This window comes from Phascolarctos cinereus, unplaced genomic scaffold, assembly GCF_003287225.1.
Source record: "Phascolarctos cinereus isolate Bilbo 61053 unplaced genomic scaffold, phaCin_HiC Scaffold_5;HRSCAF=322, whole genome shotgun sequence".
Classification (NCBI taxonomy): domain Eukaryota; kingdom Metazoa; phylum Chordata; class Mammalia; order Diprotodontia; family Phascolarctidae; genus Phascolarctos; species Phascolarctos cinereus.
In genome coordinates, this window is record NW_027555958.1 from 8,170,525 (window position 1) to 8,197,072 (window position 26,548).

General features: G+C 39.1%; 2 protein-coding genes across 2 annotated transcripts; both read left to right on the forward strand.

Annotated features, from left to right (window-relative positions):
* Positions 1-4,346: 4,346 nt before the first annotated feature.
* Positions 4,347-5,285, forward strand: LOC110198040 (taste receptor type 2 member 7-like). The gene has a single exon (XM_020972135.1). It carries the CDS (start codon positions 4,347-4,349, stop codon positions 5,283-5,285), a length of 939 nt encoding a protein of 312 aa, XP_020827794.1.
* Positions 5,286-17,450: 12,165 nt separating this feature from the next.
* LOC110198041 (taste receptor type 2 member 7-like) lies at positions 17,451-18,390 on the forward strand. The gene is given in 2 exon segments (XM_020972136.1): positions 17,451-17,996; positions 17,998-18,390. Coding segments are annotated over 2 exon segments (939 nt in total).
* Positions 18,391-26,548: the final 8,158 nt, after the last annotated feature.

Sequence of the window (26,548 nt, forward strand, 5' to 3'; positions counted from 1 at the left end):
TAAAAATACATAAATTAGTTATTTAAAAAAATCAAAAAGCAAAAAAAAAGTAAGTCAGGTCATACAATGAGAAAAGACTAGAAGCTAAAGATAGAAAGCACATAAGGACTTTGACTACATTTCAAAAGTTTTAATATGGCTATCATAGTGGTGATTTTATTTAATGAAATTATCTGTTTCTATGACGTATTTTGACAGACAAATTCTTTGAGATTAAACAATTTAGTCTACTTTTAAGTTTGATTTTTTAAAAAAATGCATTTTATTGATTATAATTTTTAATTGTGTTGATGTGTTTAGTATTTCTACTTTTCTGCACTTATTCAATAGGTTTTCGTGCTCTACAACATGGTCAGGTTTTTAAAGGTGCCACTTATACCTAAGTAATATGTGTAATCCTTTTAATTTACATTCAGTTATCACCCAACTTCTATAACATCTAAGCTTTCCAAAATTCTCTTGAAGTCCTTAATTTATTTCCTGTTTATCTTTTTGTTACGTTTATTCAGGTGTGAAAGGGAGCTTATTAATGTTCCCAAATGGTTTAGTTTTGCTTTTTTTACCCTTGTAGTTTGAATAGCTTTTCCTGTAAATACTTAAATATTAAGAGAAATAGAAGCAATGAGGTACCTAGTGTGGTTTGAAGAGGTAGAGGTGATGGTTCCATGGGCCTAGGCCTAGGAAATGATGGAGAAGTGTGAACACCTGGAGGTATATCTGGAGAAGTTTATGGATGATTTCCATTGGTTCAGAGTTATTGACAGCAACTTCCAGCCCAGCAGCCAGGTGAAGCTCAACTGGCATTGAATTTTATTGTGACCAGCTTTGAGAATATTGATGAGTGTTAACAGTGTCTTCATGATACTAATTAGCAGACTATAGAAGTTTTTTGAATATATAGATCAAGGTCGTAATCCTCAATTGTACACGAAAGAGGGCTTAGAGACGGCTCTAGGTAAAAATGACAAGTTAAATAAAAAATAACTCTTTGAAGAAATTTGCAACAAAAATGTTGATTTTTCTAAAGTTTTCCCAAGGCTAAATATTAAGGTATCCAAAATGAAGAACATCCTCCCAATATCAAATAGCTTCTTTCATTGTGTCTAAAGATGTCCATTTCTGACTTTCTTTGAATTGTTATACCTTTTTGAAATGTTGTCTGAGGGAGACAGTGATTAAGATGAAAGTGTCTTAAAATATGAATGTGGAGCAATTATTTAAAGGCCATTATATTTTCCCTCAAGGAGTCTGTGTTTCAAAAGACCTTTAGTGGACATTAGCATTTGCTCTTCATATTACAGAACATATATCCAGCTATCATTTGTGTTTCATAGAATGTTACTTCCCAGGACAAAAAAAAAAAAGATGTCTTTATTTTATTGTCAAACACCAGAGTATTGATGGTGGTGAATTTCTTCTATGTTAATTAATGACATTAGGTGGAAAAGTTGTACATAGGAAAAAAAAAGGTGACTGTAGACAATAACTGCCATAGTCAATTTACTCTTTTAATAGGTAAGCATGATTGCTCATCTGGAAGACTTAAAAAAAAATTGACCTGATAGCTATTTGTCTTTTGGATACTTTCCATTCCATTTTTTCCTCATTATATGTTTTTATTATTTTAGTTTGCTGTGGAGATGGCTAACATCATCAATGGTATTTGTATTTTGTGCAGTTTAGCTATGAAGATTAACCTATGTCTTTATTTAGTGTAGCTATATTTACATCTAGCAAATATAAAATCTTTTAAAATAAAAAATAATTAGATGTGATGCCATTTAAGTACATTTATGTTAATAATTGCTCATTAAATATTGATGTTATTTCTTTATCTATTTTACTTTTTTTAAGGCAGTTGGGGTTGAGTGACTTGCTCAGGGTCACACAGCTAGTAAGTGTCAAGTGTTTGGTCTGGGGGCAGATTTGAACTCAGGTCCTCCTGACTTCAGGGCTGGCGCTCTGTCCACTGTGCCACCTAGCTGCCCCTATCTATTTTATTTTTAAACACGATGTAGTTTCTCTGTTCCTCTGTTATTTCTTTTCTTTCTTTCTTTTTTTTTTAAACCAAGTCTTTTCGAAGTGTTTTGTTGGGTAAGATCATGATTGCTGTTGCTGCTTTTTTGAGTTCACATGAAACATAATATATTCTGTTTCAGTTCCTTATCTTAACCCTGTGTGAATATTTGTATATCAAACTCGTTTCTGGTAAGCAATGTATTCATGGATTCTGCTTTACGATTTATTCTGCTCCTGTCTTCCATTCTATGTTGAGTCTATCCTGTCCACATTCATGGTTATGATTGCTAATTGTAAATTTACCTCCGTAATATCTTTTTATACTTTTCTTCTCTTTCCTCACCCTTCCCCTTCATAAAGCAGAAAGTAGAGAAAGAAAAGAAATACAATCAACAATAATTATCTTTAATCAAAGACTTTTGCTCTCATTCCCTTGATCTTCTTTTCAACTACCCCAGACTACCATAACAGGCTATTACAATTTGTCTTTCTTTTCTTTTAATGCCTATTTTACTCTCTGCTCTAAGAAGCTGAAATTTGTTTTGCTTGGATCTATTCCCTCCCTAAACACATTACTTCCCTCTCCATCTCCATCTAGTTCCATCTTGATTTTAATGTATTTCTGTATCAAATTCTGTGTGTAACCCTCTTTTCAGTGAAGTTCATGAGACAACCCCCTTCAACCTCTTCCTCCATTTTTTGTATGCTTTTTGTATCGTAGTCCTAATTCTGAAAAAATAAGTTTCTTCCTCTCCTTTCTCATTTCTTTCCTTCTGTATTTCCTTTCCCTTTCCTTCCTCTTTGAAACCACCAAAACAAAAGAAAAATGCTTCCACCTTCTGTATTTGTTCTTGTAATCTGTCATCCTTGAAAACAGTGTATTTCTAAAAGGACATTTGTCTTTTTTCCCCTTTTTAGGATGTAAGAAAGTCATCACCATTTAGTCCTTTCTAATTCCTCAAATGTGACTTGGTTCCTCTGAACTCACATGTTTCCTTTTCAGAAAAAAACCTTTTCTCTTCTGTCTTTTACTTCAGAAATGCTATTCTTTTACAGATGTTTTTCCTCTGCATGGTTATACTTAGTCTTCCAGGATAAATTATTTTTTTCTTTATACGCCTTTGTCTTTTGCTTTTTGTAACATCACAGGCCACCATTTCCTCTCTTTTACAGTAGCTGCAACATAATAAGATCCTGAGTGTTTCCTTGGTGCTTGAACTCTTTCTGGTTGTTTGCAGTCAGTATTTTATCTTTTTCCTGGAAGCTCTAGATTTTGGCTACACAATTTCTGGATATTTTCCATTTGGTGTTTCAGGAGAAGATCAGGGGATTTCCCCCCCCCCCCCATTTGCATTCTTTTCCTCTGTTTCTAACAGATCTGGGGAGTATTGTTTAATAATATTTTGAAATATGGTACCCAGGTAATCAGTTCCATACACATGAATAAACCTTCCTTAAGAAATTTAAAAGTAGCTGGTAGCTTTTGGGTAGAATCTTTGACTCTTCCATAAAAAGCAGCCAATGTTTTTATGTAAACCATCAAGTTAGTATGATGACAAAAGGCGATATAGCAGTGTCCCATCTTTGTCAGCTAAGGCAGCCCGTGGAATGCTTAAACCTTTCTCAGAGCTGTGTTATGATGTCTTTATCTTAGCTCTATTGACTATTACTTGCATTTTAAAATAGTGTTTTCCCAGGTTGTTTGGCATCCTATAGGAATTATTTACCTTATTTTACAATTGAGGAAACTGAGGTTTAAAGAACTTGATTGATTTGCCCATGTTCATGAAGTTAGAGCATGTCAGAGTTGGATTCAGACCCAAGGGTTCAGTCTTCTTTCCACTAGACCTCACTGCTTTTTAGGAAAGATGATTGTCAGAAAGTTGATAATACTCCACACCTTTATTTTTCTACTTTCTCTATGATGTATGCTATTGTTTGTTTCTCTTATGCGGACAAACTAGGTTAAGTTAAAAGTGCAAAGCAAGGACATATAATCTGTCCTTCATTTACATCTTTGAAAACAGCAGCTCAGCCACTCAGGCAGGAGCACACATGGATAATTACCATCCAGAAACGCTGAAACTACCATTCAAGGTCTGAGCTAACAATTAACCTTAACTATCAGAATGCTGTGAATGCAACTATAGCCTCATCCCATAGCAGGGCGGAGTGTTTTCTAAGCACAGAGAGAGATCACAAGAAAGAGAAAGAAGAGAACAACTGTTATTTTAAGAGATAGAAATATCTTTTTGCTCACCTTGGCTGGAAATCCATTCACCAGAAAAAAAAGTATTAAAGATATCAGGGAGTTTCTTTTCACAAACATGCCAAGTGTATTGGAGAACATCTGTGTGGCTGTGACATCTGGAGAGTGCTTAGTAGGGTTTTGTGTTAATGGCTTCATTGGACTAGTAAACTGTATTGAGTGTGTGAAGACCAGAAGAATGACCTCAATTGATTTCATCCTTACTGGCTTGGCCATCTCCAGGATTGGTATATTGTTGGCACTAATATTAATGAACTTTTTTGATTTTTTCTATTTTAAAACAAATGTCATTAGTAATTGGAAGACTTCAGGAATCATCTGGAACTTCAGCAACCATTCAGGTGCCTGGTTTGGAAGTTGCCTCAGTATCTTCTATTTTCTGAAGATCGCCACCTTCTCCCATCCTGCTTTCCTCTGGCTGAAATGGAGAGTTAACAAGGTGGTCCTCAGGATGCTGCTGGGATGCTGGCTCACATCCTCGTTCATTATTCTTCCGACGACAGAGAGAATTACTAAGATTCAGGTAGTTCCCATTGATCAAGAAAATAAAACAACTATTACTCATATTAATCAAGGATCGGAAATCCTGAAGTGTTCCATCCCGATTCTCTTCAGTACTGGAGGTTTGGTCCCCTGTGCTCTCTCCGTCATCTCCTGTTTCCTCTTAGTATTATCCTTGTGGAAGCACACCCAGCAGATGCATCTCAAGGTCACAGGCTACAGGGATCCCGGTACGAAGGCCCATGTAAGAGCTATGAAGACCATAATCTCCTTCCTCTTCCTCTTTGTGCTATACCATTCAGGCCTCATTATGGGAAACTTAAATATGTCTGTATTTCGCAGTAAACTTGTGGCAATGTTTTCACTAACCGTCATGAGTGTCTATCCCATGACCCACTCTATCATTCTGATCCTGGGTCACAGCAAGCTGAGGCATGCCTCTCTGGGGGTACTGGGGAAGCTCAAAGACCATCTCAAAGTCCCTGGGAAAGTCTAAGTGGCAGAGTCTGAACTTTAGGAAACCTTGCGTTTTTCAGGGAGGGATGTGGTAGTGAAGAAACCACATTGAGAGTTCTTGAAGAAATGTTTTGGGGGCATATTGCATAAATTTTAATTAGAAATCATTAGAAATATTGAAATCTAAAGTTTGGTTTAACCACCACATAGGAAACAAAGAAGTGGATGAATGCTACCTTTTCTCCAGATAATAGCAGGAAGTTAGGTAGTCAACCTATCGAGCTTGTCCACTAGCGTATATGGATCTTGGATAGACATTTCATATAGAAAAAAAAGTTAGATCTTGCTTTAAAAAGAATGAAGAGATTAATATCTTAGTGGTCCTAAACATTTCCCTGAAACAAAGAATCATCTTTTAATCATAACAATCTACTCCTGTTTTTGAAATTCTGTGAACCATGGAATGCCGTGGTCTTTGAAGAATTAAAAAAGAATGTATCATTTGGAGGGTAATGGAGAGATACAGACTGAATGAAAACAGATATCAAAATAACAAACAAGGTAGTACGAAGAATTGGAATAAAGGATATCACCTAATAGATGTTTGGCAGAAAAATTAAATGGGCTGGTCACATGAAGAGAACGAGAAATGGACACCCTGTGCATTCTACGGGTGTCCTTGTGATGTCAAGAATCACGTCTGGCAAGACTTAGGAGAAAATGTGAGTGAGAGTCATGTAGAACAGACATGGGTGGATGGACTGTAACCCACATCAATGGAAGGGAACACTCACTTTAATGAGACCACAGGAGACCTGGGTTTGGTTCTCAAAGGATATGTTTGCTATTTCTGCCATTTTGCATTAATTTATGTGTTCTTTACATCCTAGCTTATGGTCAGTCTTTGCCTGAATGCTCTAGGTTGCTGGCAAACAGGGTCATACCTAGCATTAAAAACGTTCTGTTCAAATCCTTCATTTCTTTTCTGCTTATCTTTCTGTTAGATTCATCTCAGTCTGGAAAATGGGTCAAGAAATCTCTAACAGTCCCTGAAGTATGTATTATTTAGACTGCCTGTAATTTGAACGTGAACTTTTGAGTTCTTGGATGTTAAATTATTCAGTGAATATGTTTATCTATATATGTTTATGTATGTGTATGTGTATATAATACATACACATATTTTTTATAACTTATCATGTCTTTAAGAATAATATAGTTTCTTTGCTTGTCTTTCTTCATCATTTGAGAGATAGCTTTATGTAGTAGATAAAGTACTGAATCTGGAATCAGAATGACATGAATTTAAATCCCACCTAAAACACTTACTAGCTGTGTGACCCTTTGACAGGTCATTTAATCTATCTCAGTTGGAAGCTTTTCATCTGAAAAATGAAGATAATAATAATAACATTTAACTCCTAGGGGTATTGTGAGGATCAAAAAGATATTATGTGCAAAGTATTATTAAAGCCTTAAAATGCTATAAAAATATGTGGCATTCTCATATTGATGTACCATCCAGGGAGCTAGATGGCTAGAGGAGCTAGTGGATAGAGCACTAGATCTGGAGTTAGGAAGACCTGAGTTCAAATTTGTTCTTAGATGCTTACTAGCTATGTGACCTTGGGCAACTCACTTAATTTCTATTTGCCTCAGTTTCTACAACTGTAAAATGGAGATAATAATAGTGCCTATTTCCCAGGATTTTTATGAGGCTCAAATGTGGCAATATTTGTAAAGTGCCTAACAAAGTGCTTGGCAGATAGTAGGAATTATATCAAGGCTAGCTGTTGTTGTTGTTTTTACCTTGGGTGACATCAAGGTTGCTCCTCCTACCTTTTCAGATCTTCCTGATGTATAATTAATTCCATTCCATATTTTAATTCTATTCATGTTTACATTTTAAGTATATTTCTTGAAAGCACGAAAATTATTGGGCTTTGTTTATAATTCATTTTGCCACACTCCTCCATTTCATGGATCAGTTCATCTCATTCATATTCGTAGATATTATTGTTTGTTTTTCTTTGTCTGCTCAATTCTGTTCTGTTAAATACTTCTTCTTCCTCCTTCTGCTTTGAGGCTGTCCTCTCCTTAACTCTATCCTACATTTTAAACCTCTCTTCTAGTTATATGTCAGTGTCTCACTTATTTCACTATATGTTTATCATTATGCTGTTGATTAATTGAGCCTTAAAACCAGTTTCACTAAATACTTTCTGTGTACAGGCATTCCTGCCACCTAGAGATTATCTCCACAAAGAGACACATCAGCTCAAATAGAATATGAACTGGTAATAGGGACAAGAGTGAATTCTGCCTATGGAACCTGTGACCCAGGAACCTCTCACAATGGGCTCACACTAAACTGGGTCCAATCACAGTGGCTACTGTGACTCATTATTGCCCCCACCTAGAGTTTATTCTGGGTGATCTCCAAACATAGCATGTACATGTGCCCACATACAATATAAAGTCTTCAGATAGAATGTTCATATATTTCCAAACCATGCCACCTGCATCCCAGTTATCCTTATCCTCTTCATCTTGCTCAGTCCCCTCCCTTAGATCCTTAGAATCTATCCCTAGGGCCCTTGGGTTTTATAAGTGAGCTTTGATCCTATCCTCTCCAGAATTTGACATCCATAGCACAGCAAGAAAAATAGTCCATGCCCTCAAGGAGTTTCCATTCTTATGGGGAAGATAACACAAGTTGGGAAGACCTAGAATTTCTTCCCTTCCTTTTGCTTTTCCCTCAGGGTCCCAAAACTTCCTGACTGCATGGCATTCTGGTTTGACTCCCCTTAGCAGAGACCTAAAGCTGAGGTTGCCAGGAGGGTGACATCTTATGATTCTGGGTGACTCCTTTCCCAGATTTTCTGTTCCATCATTTACAGGTTTTAGTCATTTTCTTCATCTCCTGCAGAGGATTCATGGATGAATGCTTTCTCTCCAACACACATGATACACAGGAACCCCCTTTTGTGTATAGAATGTCAGATAGCTGAACTTTTGAACTTGGGGTCACCCTGGAGGAAAGAACCGGGACCAGTGCTACCAAGAAATCTTCCTTCTCTGTTAAAAGGCTAGACTTCAAGACCAAAATGCCCAGGCATTTTCCCTTCTCCTCTCACTAGCTGGTAAGGTTTTAGGAACATTTATCCATCGACTCTCTCCTTGGTACATGTAGGTGAACATGAGCAGCCCCAAAGTCCTTCTCCAGGAAACTCTTTCACTTGTCACCCATCATCTTTCGGGCTGGAGAAATTCACCCTAAGCATTTGTCAAAATCTACTATGTGCCAAATACTGCTCTGAATGCTGGGGTTACAAATACACAGAATGAAACCACAACAATGACAACAGTGACAATAATAGCTAACATTTATATAGTGCTTCCTATGTGCCAGGCACTGACAAATTGAGAAGAGGAGGAAGGAGGGTCTAGGAGACCTGGATCAGTGTCCTTTATCCCTGGATGACTCTCTATTCTATTTCACCCCCAAATCCTTGAATTTTTGGCACTAATAAATATCTAAATAAAGACCTAATAGAACTGTCACTGACTAAAGCCCGAGACTCAGAAAAAGGTGAACACTATTGATGGGGTATGGGCCCTGGAAACCCTCCCCTCCCCAACTTCCCCTGAACTCTCCCACATGGCCTGCCATGTGAAGCTCATCTCACTATAATCATTTCAACTGTCCTTGCATTGTGGCGTTGACCCTGACCCAATCTTCAATTCTCTGTTACCTCTAACCTGGCCCAGCCCTCATTGTCTGCACCTGGCCCCACCTTATACCACCACTCCTTGATGCCTTCTAGAACACTTCCACATGGCCCAGGTCCCTGGCATTCACCCGGGGCACTTGGCCCTTCTCAGTCCTTCTCTGTTACCTCCCAGTCACCTTAGACTACTTGGCCACTCCTAGACCACATCCAGATCTTCCCAAAGTCTTTCTGTGTTAAAGGCCCATCTTGCCTCCATTAAAATGCTCAGATTCCTTAAAAGAATGGCCCCCTTGTCAATACAAGTGTCACAATAGCTCATAAAATTTCACCCACCTTAACCAGTGTTTTAATAAACCTTGTCTCTGGCTGAAAGAAGGCTTTGGTTGAATTCATTCAAGGCAGGACCCATATTGTTTACCCTTGAATTTGGGGGTTCCCAGCACCCCTAGACCTCAACACTATTATTGTTTTCTAGAAAACAATGTTTTCACCATTGCTACCTTCCCCCCTAATTGTTTACCTCACAGAGTCATCAGGGCTGTATGGGAGCATATCTTGGGGGGAGGTACATTCTTGGCATGGGGGACAGCCAAAGGCATGGAGAGGGGCCCTACAGTAACTTGCTGGTTTTGTGCCAGGCACTGTGCTAAGCACCTGGGATGCAAATACAAGCAATCAAGACAGTTCCTGCTCTCAAGGAGCTTACTTTCTAATGAAGAAAGATATTGCTAAAGGGAAGCTCGAAAGTGGTAGCTAAAAGGCAGGGAGGTATTCAGACAGATGGTGGGGTTAGGCATGGCTTTAAGCAGGCCTGATCAACCTGTAGCCCAAGGGCCACTTGAGGCATGCCAAAGGATTTTGGGCAGCCCACAAAAAATGTATCCTCTACATTTTTTGTGGGCTGCCCAAAATCCTTTGGTGGGCCACAGGTTATGCAGGCCTGGCTTTAAGCAATGGAGGGGCAGAAAGATGGGGAAAAAAGTAGAAATCAAGGTGATAAAAGATAGTAATAAAAATTTCAAATGTCTATATAAATTAAAACAAAGACTTTAAAAGTAGAAATGACAATGATTTTATCCAAATTTTATCCAAATCACTTTCAATATGTGTGGCAAGATGCATTGCTTCTCATATCAGTAATTATGGAGAATGATTTTAAGTTGAGAAATTCATAGACACTGGTGTTTCTCAAATATCCAAGGAATAATAGCATAGTGTCACAGATGCCTGAGCAACAAAATCTGAAGAACTCCACATTCCACAAGTAACCTTCCTACTGGGGACTCTATCCCAACCACAAACACCTGGGTACATTTTGGGGTCTGCTCCATTCTGAGCATTCTGGGTAATTTGGTGAAGGAAATGTGGCAAATGAAAGCAAAAAGAACTCAATCTAATTTCAGCAATTAATAAAGCATATGCTTTATAAAGTCATCACTTCCCCCATTCAATTCAAATCAACCTATAAGTCACTGAACATGTGCAAGACAATTATTATTTTTTTTTAAAAGCTTTTCACTCAGGAAAGCAAATCACTGCCTCCAGCAAGGTGCCTTCATTCACATGCCGACACAGGACAGGATTCCTTGAAAGATCTCATCCTTGGAATATCAGCAGAGGACTCCAGAACTTGTGATTTCTCCATGATCATGCAGCTAGGGCAGAGCAGCAGAGTCCATTTTCTCAACAATGAGATTGTATCTCAGTGAGGAGCAAGGTGATAACACTTCATTTCCATTTTCCCATATGTTCTTTAAACTCTAGGAGGTTGCAGACACCCATTTTCAGGTCAAATTAGGCTAAAGAAAAGAATACATTTACATCTTCACAACCAAATAGGTCAGCCTGTGTCAGGAGAACCCATGCAACTTTAACAGCTGGCAGTGTTGAGAGGGCATATCCAGCATCTGAACTCAAATAACTTCCTTAAACTATTTGCAAGAAGAGGGAGAATTATTATGAAGGTAGAGGCAGCCCAATCCTATAGAAGAACTTAGGAATTTCTGACCAAAGAGGAAAATAGCAGTTAAGGAGAAGAAACCTAATATTATTTCAACAGGCATATCATGCTATTCACCTTGGCTGGAAATATATTAACCAGCAGTGCTACTAACTGACTTTCTCTTTGCTGCAGATATGACAAGTGCTGTGGAGAACATATGTGCAACTATGGCTACTAGAGAGCTCCTAGTTGGGTTTTTGGCCAATGGCTTCATTGGACGGGTGGGGTGTCTATACTGGACTTCATCCTCACTGTCTTGTTCTGTTCTGGTCACTAATGGCAAATCTGTTTTATATAACATTCTCTCCTAAGGTGTATAACCCTGGTAAACTGAGGTACATGGAGATCATTTGGTTCCTGAGCAATGAATCAAGTGCCTGGCTTGCCGCATGTGTCAATGTCTTCCTGAAGGTCACCACTTTTCCCCACTCTGTCATGTTCTGGCTGAAATGGAGAATTCACAAGGTGGTTCTGAAGATGCTAGTTGGCTGCTTATTCATTTCCCTCTTCATTTGCCTTTCAATACTGGAGAAAAAGAGTGATATTTATGGAATTTGTGTTGTTTCAGAAAGCATAACAAACATGATTCAGAAAATCCAGGTACTTAAAACCCTGAACTTACTCACCCTATTTTTCTTCCATTTGGGGGCCTTGTCCCCCTTCGCTTTCTCTGTCTCTCTTAAATACTGCTTCCTGTTACTCTTCTCCCTGTGGAACCACATCTGGCGGATGCTGCTCAGTGTCTCAGCACCTAGAGAAGCCAGCATAGAGAGACAGATGAGGGCTGTGAAATCTGTGCCTACCTTCCTCTTCCTAGTTGTTCTATACCATTTGGGCAGTATCACAGGAGTATTAAGCCATTCAGTGTTCCAGGGCAAGCTGAACGCTTTGTTGACATTGGCAATAATGGAGATCTACTCCTTGGTCCACACTAGCATCTTGATACTGGGGAACAGCAAAATGAAACAAACTTCCCGGAGGGTGCTGTGGTAGGCAAGTCTTGTTTCAAGTGCTCTGAGAAAGTTGTTAGCATATCCTCCACATTCCTAGGTGAAAAGAACACTTGAAGAACTTTTTAGAGGGTCAGAGTAGATTATTCAAGATCATTGAAATCCCGTTTGGTCTAAACAAACTTATAGGAAAAAAAATGAGGACTATCTATCATCCAGATGATGACTTTTAGTTAGAAGGGTTACCTATTGAACTCATTTATCAATGAGTTCGTAATGATCAAAAAGAACCATGTGCTGGAGATGTAAAAGTCTAGATCTGCTTGCCAATGGATTTGGTCATTTGCTACTCTGGAATCTTTTCATGGATCCTCTGTGGTGAACTTATTGAAGGACATGAGTAATACAAAATAGGGAGGTCTCATTTCTTCTGGTAAGCTGCATCATTGACAGAAATATCCACAATGATGTATCAGAGATTTATTTGTTCTTTTAAATATTTTAATATGGTTCCTAAAGGATATTTTAATATCTTCCATATTTTCCTTGCTTATTATTTCTTTGTTCCCCAGAATGTAGAAAATCTTTCAAAGTTTCCATACAACTCTGAAAGATAATTATAATCCTTGAAATACTCATTTAGCAATCACAAAATAATAGTTTTTCAAATGTTTATGATAAGTTGTCTAATTTATTTTCTATTTATTTTTTGTTAGATTTTTCTAAGTCTGAAAGAAGTCTGATTAAGTATCCCAAAAACTCTTGGTGTGCTTTATTGTTTTCTGAAAATTCAATTAATTACATCTGATTTTTTTTAATGTTAGGCCTACTAGTGAATGTGTGTTTAACATTGATAAAAAATCAGCAAAATAAAACAAAGAAACAAAAACGACAGTCCCAGCTCTCAAGTTGTTCACAGTCAACGATATGTAAACAGCTTGGTACAAACAAGATCCATGAGACACTGGAAAGAATTGGCAGAGTACAGACACTGGTATTAAGCGGGATTGGGAAATGCTTGTTTTTGAAGGTGGAATTTTATTTTTATATTATTTATTGGGTTTTTTTTTTGGCAATTGGGGTTAAGTGACTTGCCCAGGGTCACACAGTTAGTAAGTGTCAAGCATTTGGTCTGAGGCAGGATTTGAACTCAGGTCCTCCTGACTTCGGGGCCGGTGCTCTATCCACTGTGCCACCTAGCTGCCCCTTGAAAGTGGAATTTTAACTGGGACTTGAAGGAAGCCAACGAGTCAGGAAACAGGGAAAGAATACGGGTGGGGGGGGCAGCCAGGGGAAATGTCCATTGTTGGGAGATGGAGTATCTTATGGGAGGAACAGCAACAATTTCTGTTGTTACTGGATTGCTGGAAAGTTAGGGACCAAAAAGGTTACGGAGGATTTTGAAAAGTGAAAGAGAAGATTTTATATTTGGTCCTGGAGGCATTGGGAGCCACTGAGGCTTGTCAAATAGGAGGAGTGACATGATTGGATCTTTACTTTAGAAAATCACTTCAGTGGCTGAATGGAGCATGGAATGGAGTGGGGAGGGACTTGAGGCAGGTGGACCCTTCAGAAGCTATTGACATAATCCTGGGATGAGACGATGAGAGGTCTGCACCAGAGTGGGGGCAGTGTCAGAGGAGAAAAGTTTGTTTTTTTCTTTTTATTATTATTTTTTTGTTTTCTTTTTATTCTCTTCAGATTTTGAAAAAAAATTCCTACCTCATTCTGACATTTCTTATTTTATCGTTGAATTTTTGAAGTCTCTCTCTTCATCTGTATTAGAGGTTTGAGTGGGTTGATTCTTCAGGTGTTCTGGTTTTCTTTTTCCCCTCCCCTTTGGAGGCTTACTTTTTAAACTTTTCTCCTGGGGGGAGGTTAGAAAAGGCAAAGAAACAAGCTTTTGTTATGCACCTGCTAAGTGTCAGGCTCTGTGCTAAATGCTTTAGAAACATTATCTCACTTTGACACCATGATCCTGTGAAGTAAATACTCTTATCATTATCTCCATATTGCAAATGAGGAAATGGAGGCAGACATTGGTTAAGTTACTTATCCAGAGTCACACATCTAGTCAGCGTCAGAGGCCAAATTTGAATTCAGGTCTTCCTAATGCCAGACCCAGTGCTCTATCCACTGAACCAACGAGCTAGCTTTCTGAGAGAGAGAGAGAGAGAGAGAGAGAGAGAGAGAGAGAGAGAGAGAGAGAGAGAGAGAGAGAGAGAGAGACAGAGAGAGAGACAGAGACAGAGACAGAGAGAGAGAGACAGAGAGAGAGAGAGAGAGAGAGAGAGAGAGAGAGAGAGAGAGAGAGAGAGAGAGAGACAGAGAGAGAGAGAGAGAGAGAGAGAGAGAGAGAGAGAGAGAGAGAGAGAGAGAGAGAGACGAGAGAGAGAGAGAGAGAGAGAGAGGGAGAGCTTAGAGGAAGTCTTTTCTTAGCAGTTCTTAGAATAACAAGCCCTAGAAATCAAGGAATATGATGGACCTAGTTTCCCACACAAGTCTATGGCTCTGAGGGCTCCAGAACACCATTCTAAAGTATTGCTCTCTCTCAACTAACTCTCCTTGGAGGAACTTTATTATATTTCCATCAAGTTTATAGAACTAAATTCTTTACAGCAGCAATGCAGGGTCATGGTTAGCATTTTCTGAGCCCATCAGGAGTTGTGTCCCTTTGGCAAATACAGCACACAGCACAGGCTTGTCCCTCTACATAATTACATTAGACTTTGGGCTTTATCTGGGGTCAACCTTGGACTAATATTTGTGCAAACTCACTGAGGAAATTATCACCTTGGAATTTTTGTTACTGGGTATACTTATTTTGGAGTCCACTAGAAAAAACGGCATTTTTTTCTCTCTTGGTTTTAGGTTATAAGTTAGTCATTTTTTCCCCCTATTTGTTCCTTTTACAAATCAAACAAATTCTCTGAGACAACTTTTTCATAGTTGGAATGTTTAAGTACTGATACCTATTATATGATTCAATCCTTTACAAGGATTGATTTTGTGGCCATGACATGTTGGTGCCTAACTGACAAATGTTCATATTTTTCTTCTGCTTTTAAATAGACCTATACATTTTTTTTTGCCTCATTGGAAGATCCTTAAGCACTGGAAATTCATAGAATATAATTTGGCTATTGACCTAGAAACCCTAAATAACCAGCCTTAAGTGCTTAATCTTTGGAGGGATGCACCCTGAGTAGAAAGGGATATCTAGAAATTTTGTCCAGACTCAAGTTTGGACAGCTTGATTCACTGAGGGAATCATGAAAGAGTTTTCACCTAGATGATTTTGGTTTCTCACCAGAGGGGATGGGGTAACTGCTAATTAATCCCAGGTCTCAATTCCCTTCAGGGAATGCTACATATGGCATGGGAAGCCCTGTAGAGACCAAGTTTCCTTCTGAGATAGAAAGCTAGATTTTCTTTGCCTTTGCATTTCCTGTATTCAGATCAATTTAACAAATATGTATTAAGTGCTTACTATGTGTCAAGTATTGTGTTAAGTCACGAGGTAAACAAAAGATGAGCCAAACCAGTCCCTTCCCTCAGGCAGCTTGCAGAGCAGCAGAGGAGACGGTGTGAAAACAACTATGTATAAACAGGACAAACCAGAGTAAATTGGAGATGATGGAGGGAAGACACTACCATGAAGGGTGATTGGGAAGTGCTTGTTTTCAAAGGTCTGCATCACTCTATTTGGGGAAAATCACGCTTTAAATCTGTATAAGTGGAATGGTCAAATATCTTTCCATACCAACTGCTGTGAGACTCTTTCTTGTCAGACATTCAAGACAAGAGCAGGGACAATACTTATGTCTCCCAGGTACTCCCAAGGACCATTACATATCGACACCTGAACAACATGTCCAAAATAAACCCTTAACAATTTTCAAAAGATGAAAAAACATTGACAGGGAAGAGTAGAGCAGAGGTCCACCCAGAGAAAGCTCGCTGAACATGTACAATGTATTCAAAGTTTTATAATCCCATTTAGATTGATGTGATGCTCCCACAGACATTCTATGACTGCTTCCTGTCTGCTTAAGAGGTGATGAAGAAATTTGGATTTTTGAATGACTGCTGAGCCAGAAATGGGTACACATCCAAAGAAACTAGATGGCCAAAGAGACACCCTCCCCATCTCTTCCCTGACTTTATTTGGTTGAACAAGACAAGGAATCCTCTGATGTTCCAGGTGCAAAGAGATTTGTGAGCAGAGTAACACCACCCACTCTGCTGCCAGTGACCTAGCTTCACATCTGGGTTTCTATGTCTATCTTCATGACAATTTCTCAGTAAGTATTCCTTTGAAAAGTCTAATTGATATTAATTGGTTGATTTATACTGGGGCACTATGAAATGGTCCAAATGATATTGAGGAGATATTAAGGAGCACTAGTTAGATGATACTGAAAAGCTAAATCATTATTAAGACTGGATAGTGGAAAATATGCCAGAATGGGATCTCAAACTGAGAACATTAGAGAAGACCCCATAATCCCTCAAGGGTATCTCTAGAATTCTGAAGAGGTAAATGTAGGAAGCATGAATCCACCTCTTGGTAGTATGAAAGGGAATTAATGAGAGACTATGGGGGCAACATGCACAAAGTCACTATTTTCCCACACAATTCAATTCAATGTTTTAATCTCTGACCATGTACAAAGCTATAAAAAGTCATGGATTCAGAGAGTAAGAGGGTTAAGCTTAGAAAATGCAAAGCTGCCTCTTTTTTTTTCTGCTGATGTGTGTGATTTGATGCTGAGGGGTTGTGGCACCTTGGGAATTTCAAGGCTCTGTATGCTTCTGACCTTGGAAAATGTAGGGCTGATAGGATTTGGTGCTTTGGTGTGGTATTTATCACTCCCCTGCCCACTTTCCCACCCTCCAAGTGTGCCAGCAGAGAAGGTGCTGAATTTGCAAAGGAGACAGAGCTGTTGGTTAACTCTTCCTTTGACTTTCTAATATGGCAAGTGTTCACTGTTCTGAAATTCCTGCGATGGGGTGGAGGGACAGATAGCAATCTTCTATCAGACTGGGTCTCCATGAAGAAGATGGTCAAGAAGGTGGCAAGCTTCAATCATCACATTTATTCATTGATTTTCTATATCCTCAGATGCTAGGCTATTACTGATGACTCTTGAAGGCAAATTAGGCTGGGGGAGAAGAGTCAAAGCAGTGAAATAGAAACTGCTTTTCATTTACATCTGGGCAAACAGCACCTTGCCTCTCAATCAGGAATAACATAGAACTTTTCCATCTGTCCATGTTCAAAGGACACATTCAGAATCTGGGCTAAAATTACTGCCCGGTCTATCAAAGGAAGGGTAGCAGGTGTCCGGAAGACAGCTGAAGCTCCAATTCATAATAGTGTTGGGTACTTTCTGGCAAAGAGGGAGACTGTTGTTATGAAGGCAAAGACAATTATCATTTTAAAGACAGATATACCACATTGTCTGGGAATATTTCAGTTATAGTACTTTGAAAGGTGCTTTTTTTTCCCTGCAGACATGCCAGGTGCCATTGGAAACATCTTTGTGATGGTGGCAGCTGGAAAGTGTCTAGTGGGTGGGTTCACCAATGGCTTCATTGTACTGGTCAATTTCATGGACTGGGTCAAGACTGGAAGACTGTCTTCATTGGACTTAATCCTCACTGCCTTGGCCACCTCCAGGATTATTTTAATGGGGTCATTTGCATGTATGGTCATTGTAATTAATTTCTTTATCTTTCATGAGATGATATATCTAGAATCCATCTGGAATTTGAGCAACCACTTAAACACCTGGTTTGACACCTGCCTCAGTGTCTTCTACTTCCCGAAGATTTCCAACTTTTCCCACCCTGCCTTCCTCTGGCTGAAGTGGAGGGTTAACAAAGTGGTCTTCAGGATGGTTTGCATCTGCTTCCTCGTTACCTTGCTTGTCGATCTTTTGTTGGCGGAGAAAATTACTATATCTACAATCTGTGTAGCGCATGGAAATAGAACAAATGGCACTCATGAGACACAAATAACTAAAGAGCACCATTTTTTCAATCTGATTCTCTACTACATGGGGGGGGTTTGTCCCCTTCATTTTCTCTCTCATCTCCTGCCTTTTGTTGGTCTTCTCCCTGTGGAAGCACAGCCAGCAGATGCAGGGGAATGTCACAAACTGCAGAGACTCTGGCACAGAGGTCCATAAGAAGACCATGAAATCTATAGTCTCTTTCCTTTTCCTCTTTTTACTATACCATGTGAGCATCGTCATAGGAACCTCGAGCTACATTCTTTTGGACAATCCTTTACTTGTTTTGTTTTCAATGATAATAACAGCCATCTACCCCTTGGCCCACTCCATCATCTTGATCAAGTTGAATAACAAGCTAAGGCAAGCCTCCCTGAGGATTCTCTGGCAGCTCAGGCACTGCCCCCAAAGGATCTGGGAAAGGCTTTGTGGTACAGGTTAAACTCTGGAACATCTCCCTTCTTCTGAGGAGAAGAATCCATTTCAGATTATTTAAAGAACTTTTCAAAGGCCTTTAGTGATCATTGAATTTCACTCTAATTTAAGTTTGACTAACCATTTATACAGGAAAAAACAAATGGATGAGTAATTGTCTACATTAAAAGCTAGCAAATGGAAGCTTAAGGACCAAATCTAGCCAATTGGTTGTTTGGAATGGTCAGGCCACAAGTTGAGGATGGTTTTTATATTCAAAAATACAATAGAGCTTTATTTTTAAAAATGTAAAACAAAAATATTCTTAATTCAGAGACACAAAAAATAGGCTATGGACCATTATTCAGTGACAAACATAGGTCAGTAAACAAACAACCTACAGAGCTTACTCCTCAACATATAATGTATGTATATAAAGATATATATATCCAATACATACATATATATGTAAATATTGAAACATAGATATGCATGTGGTACATACACACAAACTTACACACACAGGAGATACCAAAAGCCTTAGTGCAGTTTTGAAGTTGCACTAAGACTTTTGGGACATTTTGTATATATACACATATGCAATGTTCAGACACTGCGAATGGACAAACTATTGGACCTAGAACTAAACTGGAAGAGGAGTATGAGCAGCATTTTCTTAGTGATCCTAAACCTTTTCCAGAAACAAAGGCCTGTATTTTTTAATAACAATAATTGGCCAAGATGGCAGAGTGGAAGTAGCAACCTCAGCAAACTCTCCCATCTCTCTCCAAAAAACTTTACAATGACATGTCAAATCAAAGTCTGGAATGGCAGAGCCAACAAAAGGTAAGGGTGAGACATTTTTCTAGCCTAAGACAAGTTAGGAGGTCAGCAGGAGAGGTCTGTGATACTTTAGTGGGGGCTTGTCCAGAATGTACACCAGTGGTGGGCCTTGGAGGTGGTTATGACAGTAGCAGTAGCAGCAGCAGCAGCAGCAGCAGCAGCAGTAGCTTTAAGAGCTCTCATCTCAGAGACAGTAAGAGAGTTTGCAGGGACCCTGACCTGGCATCATATGCAGGACCTGGCCCTGTTTGATGAGGATATGCAGCTCCGGAGTGGAGAGAATGTCCTGTGATTAGTCCTAATGCCCTGATCACAGGTCCAAGGAAGAGAGGAGCACTAGCACTTGTGGGTGCAGGGAAGCAGGGCCCTGGAGAGTAATGATCACACCTTTCCCTGGATCACACCACCTCGAAAACACCAACAAACTTACAGACCCCAGAACGAGCTCTGGAAACAGCAGCATAAAAAAGCTTGAAGCTGGTGACAGTGCCTCCCCACCCTCATGTGAGCAGTGTCCAACTGTAACATAACATTCAAGGTCAAGAAAGAGACTTGAAAAAATGAACAAACAACAACAACAAACTTGACCATAAAAAGTTATTGCGGTGACAAGGAAAACCAAGAAATAAACTCAGAAGACAGCAATGTGAAAACAGCTATATGCAAAGCCCAAAATAAAATAAAAATTAAATTGAAGCCCAACAACAATTCCTAGATGAGTTAAAGAAAGAGATAACAGTGGTGGAAGAAAAGAAATGAGATTGATGTGAGATAATTATGAAAAGAGAATTCCTGGTAAAAGAGGCACAAAAAATACTAAAAAAAATAGCACCTTAAAAAAAATGGAATTGGCCTAAGGGTAAAAGACACACAAAAACCAACTGAAGAAAAGAACTCTTTAAAAAACAGAATTGAACAAAAGGGGGGAAAAGCATATAAAAGTTCACCAAAGAAAATAATTCATTAGAAACTAGAATGAGGCAACTGGAAACTAATGACTCCGTGAGATGTTAAGAAACAAAACAGCGGTAGTTTGGTGGTGCAGCAGATAGAGATCCAGCCTTGCAGTCAGGAGGACCTGAGTTCAAATCCAACCTCAGACACTTGACACTTACTAGCTATGTGACCTTGGGCAAATCACTTAACCCTGATTGCCTTCCCAAAAAAGCAAAAAAATAAAACAAAACAAAAAACAAACAATACAACAAAGTCAAAAGAACAGAAAAAAAGGGAGGTGAAGCCAAGATGGTAGAGTAAAAGCAATGAATTGCTTGAGCTCTCCCTCAAACCCCTCCAAATACCTGTAAAAATGGCTCTAAACAAATTCTAGAGCAACACAACCTACAAATTTCCAGCCCAAGGCAACCTGGATGGTTGATCGGAAAGGTCTATTGTGCCAGGCTGGGAGAGGAGTACAGTTCAGCATGAGCACACAAGCAAAGACCAGCCCTCAGTGAACCTGGAGCAGGCCTCAGGGGACTAAATCACTGGCAGCTGTGGCAGTTTCCAGACTACTCAACCCACAGACAACAATGATGAATTAGAAAGCCAGTAGGAAAGGTCTATTGGACATTGATGAGAGAGAAGCTCCATCCTAGCCCCAGTCCTGGCACAGCCCCAGGGTGGTGGCTGCTTATGGAGATTCTGGCCCACAGACTGAGGGGGAATCCAGTGGCTGATCAGAGGGGGATTGCAGGGATCTCTTTGCTGGTGCCAAGGCAGGATACTCTTGCTTTGCCCATGTTTGGATCTGGGTCACAGTTCTGGGTGGCAGTCCTGGGGCGAGGAGGAGCTCTGGTGTGGTGGTGGAGCTTGCAGTGGTGGTGCAGGGAGAATCCACCTCACAGTTCCAAGGCAGAAAAGAGTGGTTGTGGTCACTCATAGACCAGAACTCAGGTCAAGAAAATAGTAAACACCTCACCCTTGATCATACCACCTTGTGAGAATGGAAAAATTACAGGTCCCTAGAAATATCTCTGAAAACAGCTACACAAAACCCCTAAAGCTTTGAACAGTACATTCTCCACACTGGAAGCAGACCCGTACCTTCACAAAGAGTTTAAAACTCAAGTAATTGGCTGCGATCATGAGCAAACTTCACAAAAAAAAAAATCAGACCATAAAATCTTTCTTTGGTGACAAAGAAGAGCAAAACATGCAACTGGAAGAAGACAACAAAATCAAAGCTACATCCCAAGCCTCCAAGAAAAATATGAATCAGTTCCAGGCCATGGAAGATCTCAAAAAAGATTTTGAGAAGCAATTAAGAGAAGTAGAGGAAAAACTGGGAAGAGAAATGAGAGTGATACAAGAAAATCATAAAAAAAAAAACGAAGTCAACAGCTTCCTGAAGGAGACCCAAAAAAATACTGAAAATAACACCTTAAAAAAATAGCCTAACCCAAATGGCAAAAGAGGCCCAAAAAGCCAATGAGGAGAAGAATGCCTTAAAAAGTAGAATTGGCCAAATGGAAAAGGAAGTCCAAAAGCTCACTGAAGAAAGTACTTCCTTAAAAATTAGAATGGAGCAAATGGAAGCTAATGGCTTTCTGAGAAATCAAGAAATCGTAAAACAAAACCAAAAGAATGAAAAAACTAGAGGACAATGTGAAATATCTCAATGTAAAAACAACTGACATGGAAAATAGACCCAGGAGAGACAATTTAAAAATTATTGGACTATCTGAAAGCCATGATTAAGCAAAAGAGTTTAGCCATCATCTTTCAAGAAATTATCAAGGAAAACTGCCCTGATATTGTAGAACCAGAGGGTAAAATAGAAATGGAAAGAATCCACCAATCACCTCCTGAAAGAGATCCTCAAAGGAAAACTCCCAGGAATATTACAGTCAAATTCCAGACCTCTCAGAGCAAGTTGAAAATATTGCAAGCATCCAAAAAGAAACAATTCTAATATTGTGGAGCTACAGTCAAGATAATACAAGATTTAGCATCTTCTATTTTAAAGGATCAAAGAACTTGGGATATGATATTCTGGAGGGCAAAGAACTAGGATTACAATCAAGAATCACCTACCCAGCCAAACTGAGTATAATCCTTTAGGGGAAAAAAAGATAGTCAATGAAATAGGTTTTCAAACATTTCTGATGAAAAGACCAGAAATGGATAGAAAATTTGACTTTCAAATACAAGATGCAAAAGAAGCATACAAAAGTAAACAGGAAAGAGAAACCATAAGGGATTTGATAAGGTTAAACTGTTTATATTTTTTACATAGGAAAATGACATTTATAACTTATAAAAATATTCTCACCATTAGGGCAGTTAGGAGTATATATAGACAGAAAACAGAGGTGTGAGTTGAACGTGATGGTATAATTATCTAAAAAAATAAGATGAAGGGATGAGAAAGAAGAATGCATTGGGAGAAGGAGAGAGGGAAAGGTAGAATGGGATGAATTATCTGATGTAAAAGAGTCCTGAAAGAGATTTTACAGTAGTGGAGAAAATGGGGGAAGAGGGAAGGGGAACACATGATCCTTACTCTTATCAGAATTGGCTCAAAGCGGGAATAATATACACACTCATTTGAGCTGTACCATACAAAAAAGCAGGAAGTGAAAGGGGTAAAAGAAGCAGAGGAGGAGCTGATAGAAGGGAGGGCAGTTTGGAAGAGATAAAAGTCAGAAGCAAAAGAGACTTGAGAATGGACAAGGTAAAAGGATAGAGAGAGTAGGATAAACAAGGGGAAATAGGATGGAGGGAAATGTATAGTTGAAATCATTATAAAAAAAAAATTAGACTTCCGCTTCTGGGAGCCAAGATGGCGGAGTGAAAAGGTAGTCGCTCTCACTGTCCCCTATCAACCTCTGAAAACCCAGAAAATATCAGCCCAGGAAAAAAAAAAAACCCTGGAACACCTGAACTAGAAAAAGAAAGAGGAGCAGCAGTGCAGTAGCCCAGCAAACGGTCTCTCCAGTGCCTCAGCAAAAAAGGGGGCCCCAGGGATAAGTACCCTGTGGCATTCATCTGAAAGGAGGTGAAGAAAACAACCTAAAGGCTTCCTAAAGCCCCGGTCTTGCTGATTCCAACCCAACACCAGGTGAGCTGTAGGAGCCCTGAAGCCTCCAATTGTGAAGAAATCCTGAAGCCCAGGTGGTAGAGCAGGCAAACACCAACACCTGGACCTCTGAGTGCCTCAGTGAGGGGGGAACCGGTGGAAACCAGCTCAGAAAACCACCAGGAGCCTCAGCACTCCACTGCAAAGGAATCTCCCGTGCATTAGCAGAAAGAGGAGACAACACTGCAGGGGGCCCCAGGCAGATAAACACCTGCAGCACCATCTAAAAGGAGCTGAAGAAAGCTAAAGGAAAGGAAAAGCAGGCAACCTAGAATTGCCTGAAAGTTCCAGCCTTGCTGATTCCAGCCCAACACAAGGTAAGCTGCCAGAAACCTACAGCCTCCAATTCCCAGCATAAGAGGCCCCAGCAAGCAAAGCCAGTGACTAAGACCCAGGCTTCCAACACAAGAAGCTTGGGTCAGTACCCTCTGTTCCCCAGCAGGAGAGCTCAATCCCTTTAAAGGCCAGGGAATAAAGAAACACCATGAGTAAAAAGAAACGTACCATAGATTCATATTATGAGAAGAGTGAAGATCAAGACAGAAATTCTGAAGAGGACAACATTGTCAACAAACCCACATCTGCAACAACAAAAGGGAATATGAACTGGTCTGAAGCCCAAAAAGCCTTCTTAGAAGAGCTCAAGAAGGATTTTAATAGTCAAATGAGAGAGGTAAAAGGTCCTTCAAAAATACAATTGGCCAATTGGAAAAAAAATACACTGAAGAAAACAAGTCCCTAAAAAACACAATTGGCCAATTGAAGAAGGAAGGACAAAAACTAACAGAAGAGTACACTGAAGAAAACAAGTCCCTAAAAAACACAATTGGCCAGTTGAAGAAGGAAGTACAAAAACTAACAGAAGAAAACAATCTGTTAAAAACTAGAATTGGACAAATGGAAACTAATGTCTCTATGAGAGAGCAAGAATCAGTCAAACAGAAACAAAAAAATGAAAAAATGATGAAAATGTAAAATACCTCATCAGTAAAACAACCGACCTGGAAAATCGACTCAGGAGAGACAATTTAAAAATTATTGGACTACCTGAAAATCATGATGAAAAAAAGAGCCTGGACAGTATCTTTCAGGAAATCATAAAGGAAAACTGCCCAGAAGTCCTAGAACCAGAAGGGAAAATAACCATAGAAAGAATCCACCATCACCACCTGAAAGAGATCCCAAATTGACAATGCCAAGAATATAATAGCAAAATTCCAAAATTACCAGATGAAAGAGAAGGTGCTGCAAGCAGCCAGAAAGAAAGAATTTAAATATCATGGAACCACAGTCAGGATTACACAGGACCTTGCAGCTTCTACATTAAAAGACCACAGGGCATGGAACATGATATTCCTAAGGCAAAGGAGCTTGGAATGCAGCCAAGGATCAATTACCCAGCAAAAATGAGCATCATTTTTCAAGGGAGGGGGTGGATATTCAACGAAATAGGAGACTTCCAAACTTTCCTGATAAAAAGACCAGAGCTCAACAAAAAATTTGATCTTCAAGTACAGGACTCAAGAAGGACTTAAAAAGGTAAATGGGACAGAAGGATACAATATGTTGTTAATAAGGGGGGGGCTGTTTAAACCCCTACAAGGGAATATGAGACTTGCAACCCTTGAGAACTGTATTGTTATTACACCTTGTTAAAGGAGTATACATAAAGAGGGTGGATATTAGTTGACTTTGATGTAATGATAAAAAAAAATCTAATCAAGTGGGTTAAATGGATCCAAATAAGTGGATTAATCTGATCTTAGAAAAGTACTGAGAAAGGAGGAGGCAGACAAGGGTAAATTACATTACAGGAAAAGACACAAAATCCTATTACAGCAGAGGGAAAGAAGGGGGGGGAGCATTGTTTGAACCTTACTCTCATCAGATTTGGCTCAAGAAGGGCATAATATAATCAGTTAGGTATAGAAATCTAACTTGCCCTATAGGCAGTAGGAGGGAAAAGGGGAAAGAAAAGGAGGGGGAAAGAAAAGGGAGGGGGAAAGAAGGGAGGGAAGCAGTAGTAAGACTAAAGGGGAAGAAAAGGGAAAGGGATAATAAAAGGGGGAAGGGACTGAAGGAGGCGGTGGTCAAAAGCAAAACACTAGTGAAGGGGAGAAAGGAAAAAGGAGAAAGAAAAGCATAAATAGGGGGAAAAGGATGGAGAAAAAGACACAGATAGTAATCATAACTGTGAATGTGAATGGGATGAACTCTCCCATAAAACGGAAACGGATTGCAGAATGGATTAAAAACCATAATCCTACAATATGTTGTTTACAGGAAACACATTTGAAAAAGAGTGACACATACAGGGTAAAGGTAAAAGGCTGGAGCAGAATATATTATGCGTCAGCTGAAGTAAAAAAAGCAGGGGTAGCAATCCTGATCTCAGACAAAGCAAAAGCAAAAATAGATCTAATCAAAAGAGATAAGGAAGGAAACTACATCCTGCTAAAAGGCACCATAGACAATGAAGTAATATCATTACTAAATATATATGCACCAAATGGTATAGCATCCAAATTCTTACAGGAGAAGTTCAGGGAGTTACAGGAAGAAATAGACAGCAAAACTATACTAGTGGGGGACCTGAACCTCCCCCTCTGCACTAGATAAGTCTAACCACAAAATAAACAAGAAAGAAGTTAAGGAGGTGAATAGAACATTAGAAAAGTTAGGTATGATAGACCTCTGGAGAAAACTGAATGGGGATAGAAAGGAATATACTTTTTTCTCATCAGTACATGGCACATACACAAAAATTGACCATGTACTAGGGCATAAAAACCTCACAATCCAATGCAGAAAGGCAGAAATATTAAATGCATCCTTTTCAGATCATGATGCAATAAAAATTATATGTAATAAAGGGCCATGGAAAGATAGACTAAAAAATAATTGGAAACTAAATAATCTAATCCTAAAAAATGATTGGGTCAAACAACAAATCATAGAAACAATCAATAATTTCATTCAAGAGAATGACAATAATGAGACAACATACCAAAACCTATGGGATGCAGCGAAAGCAGTTCTTAGGGGAAGTTTTATATCTCTAAATGCTTACATAAATAAAATAGAAAAAGAGGAGATTAATGAATTGGGCATACAACTAAAAAAACTAGAAAAAGAACAAATTAAAAATCCTCAACTAAACACCAAATTAGAAATATTGAAAACCAAAGGAAAAATTAATAAAATTGAAATTAAGAAAACTATTGAACTAATAAATAAAACTAAGAGCTGGTTTTATGAAAAA

Coding starts and splice junctions, on each gene's coding strand:
- LOC110198040 (XM_020972135.1), top strand. CDS start 4,347: ATGCCAAGTGTATTGGAGAACATCTGTGTGGCTGTGACATCTGGAGAG.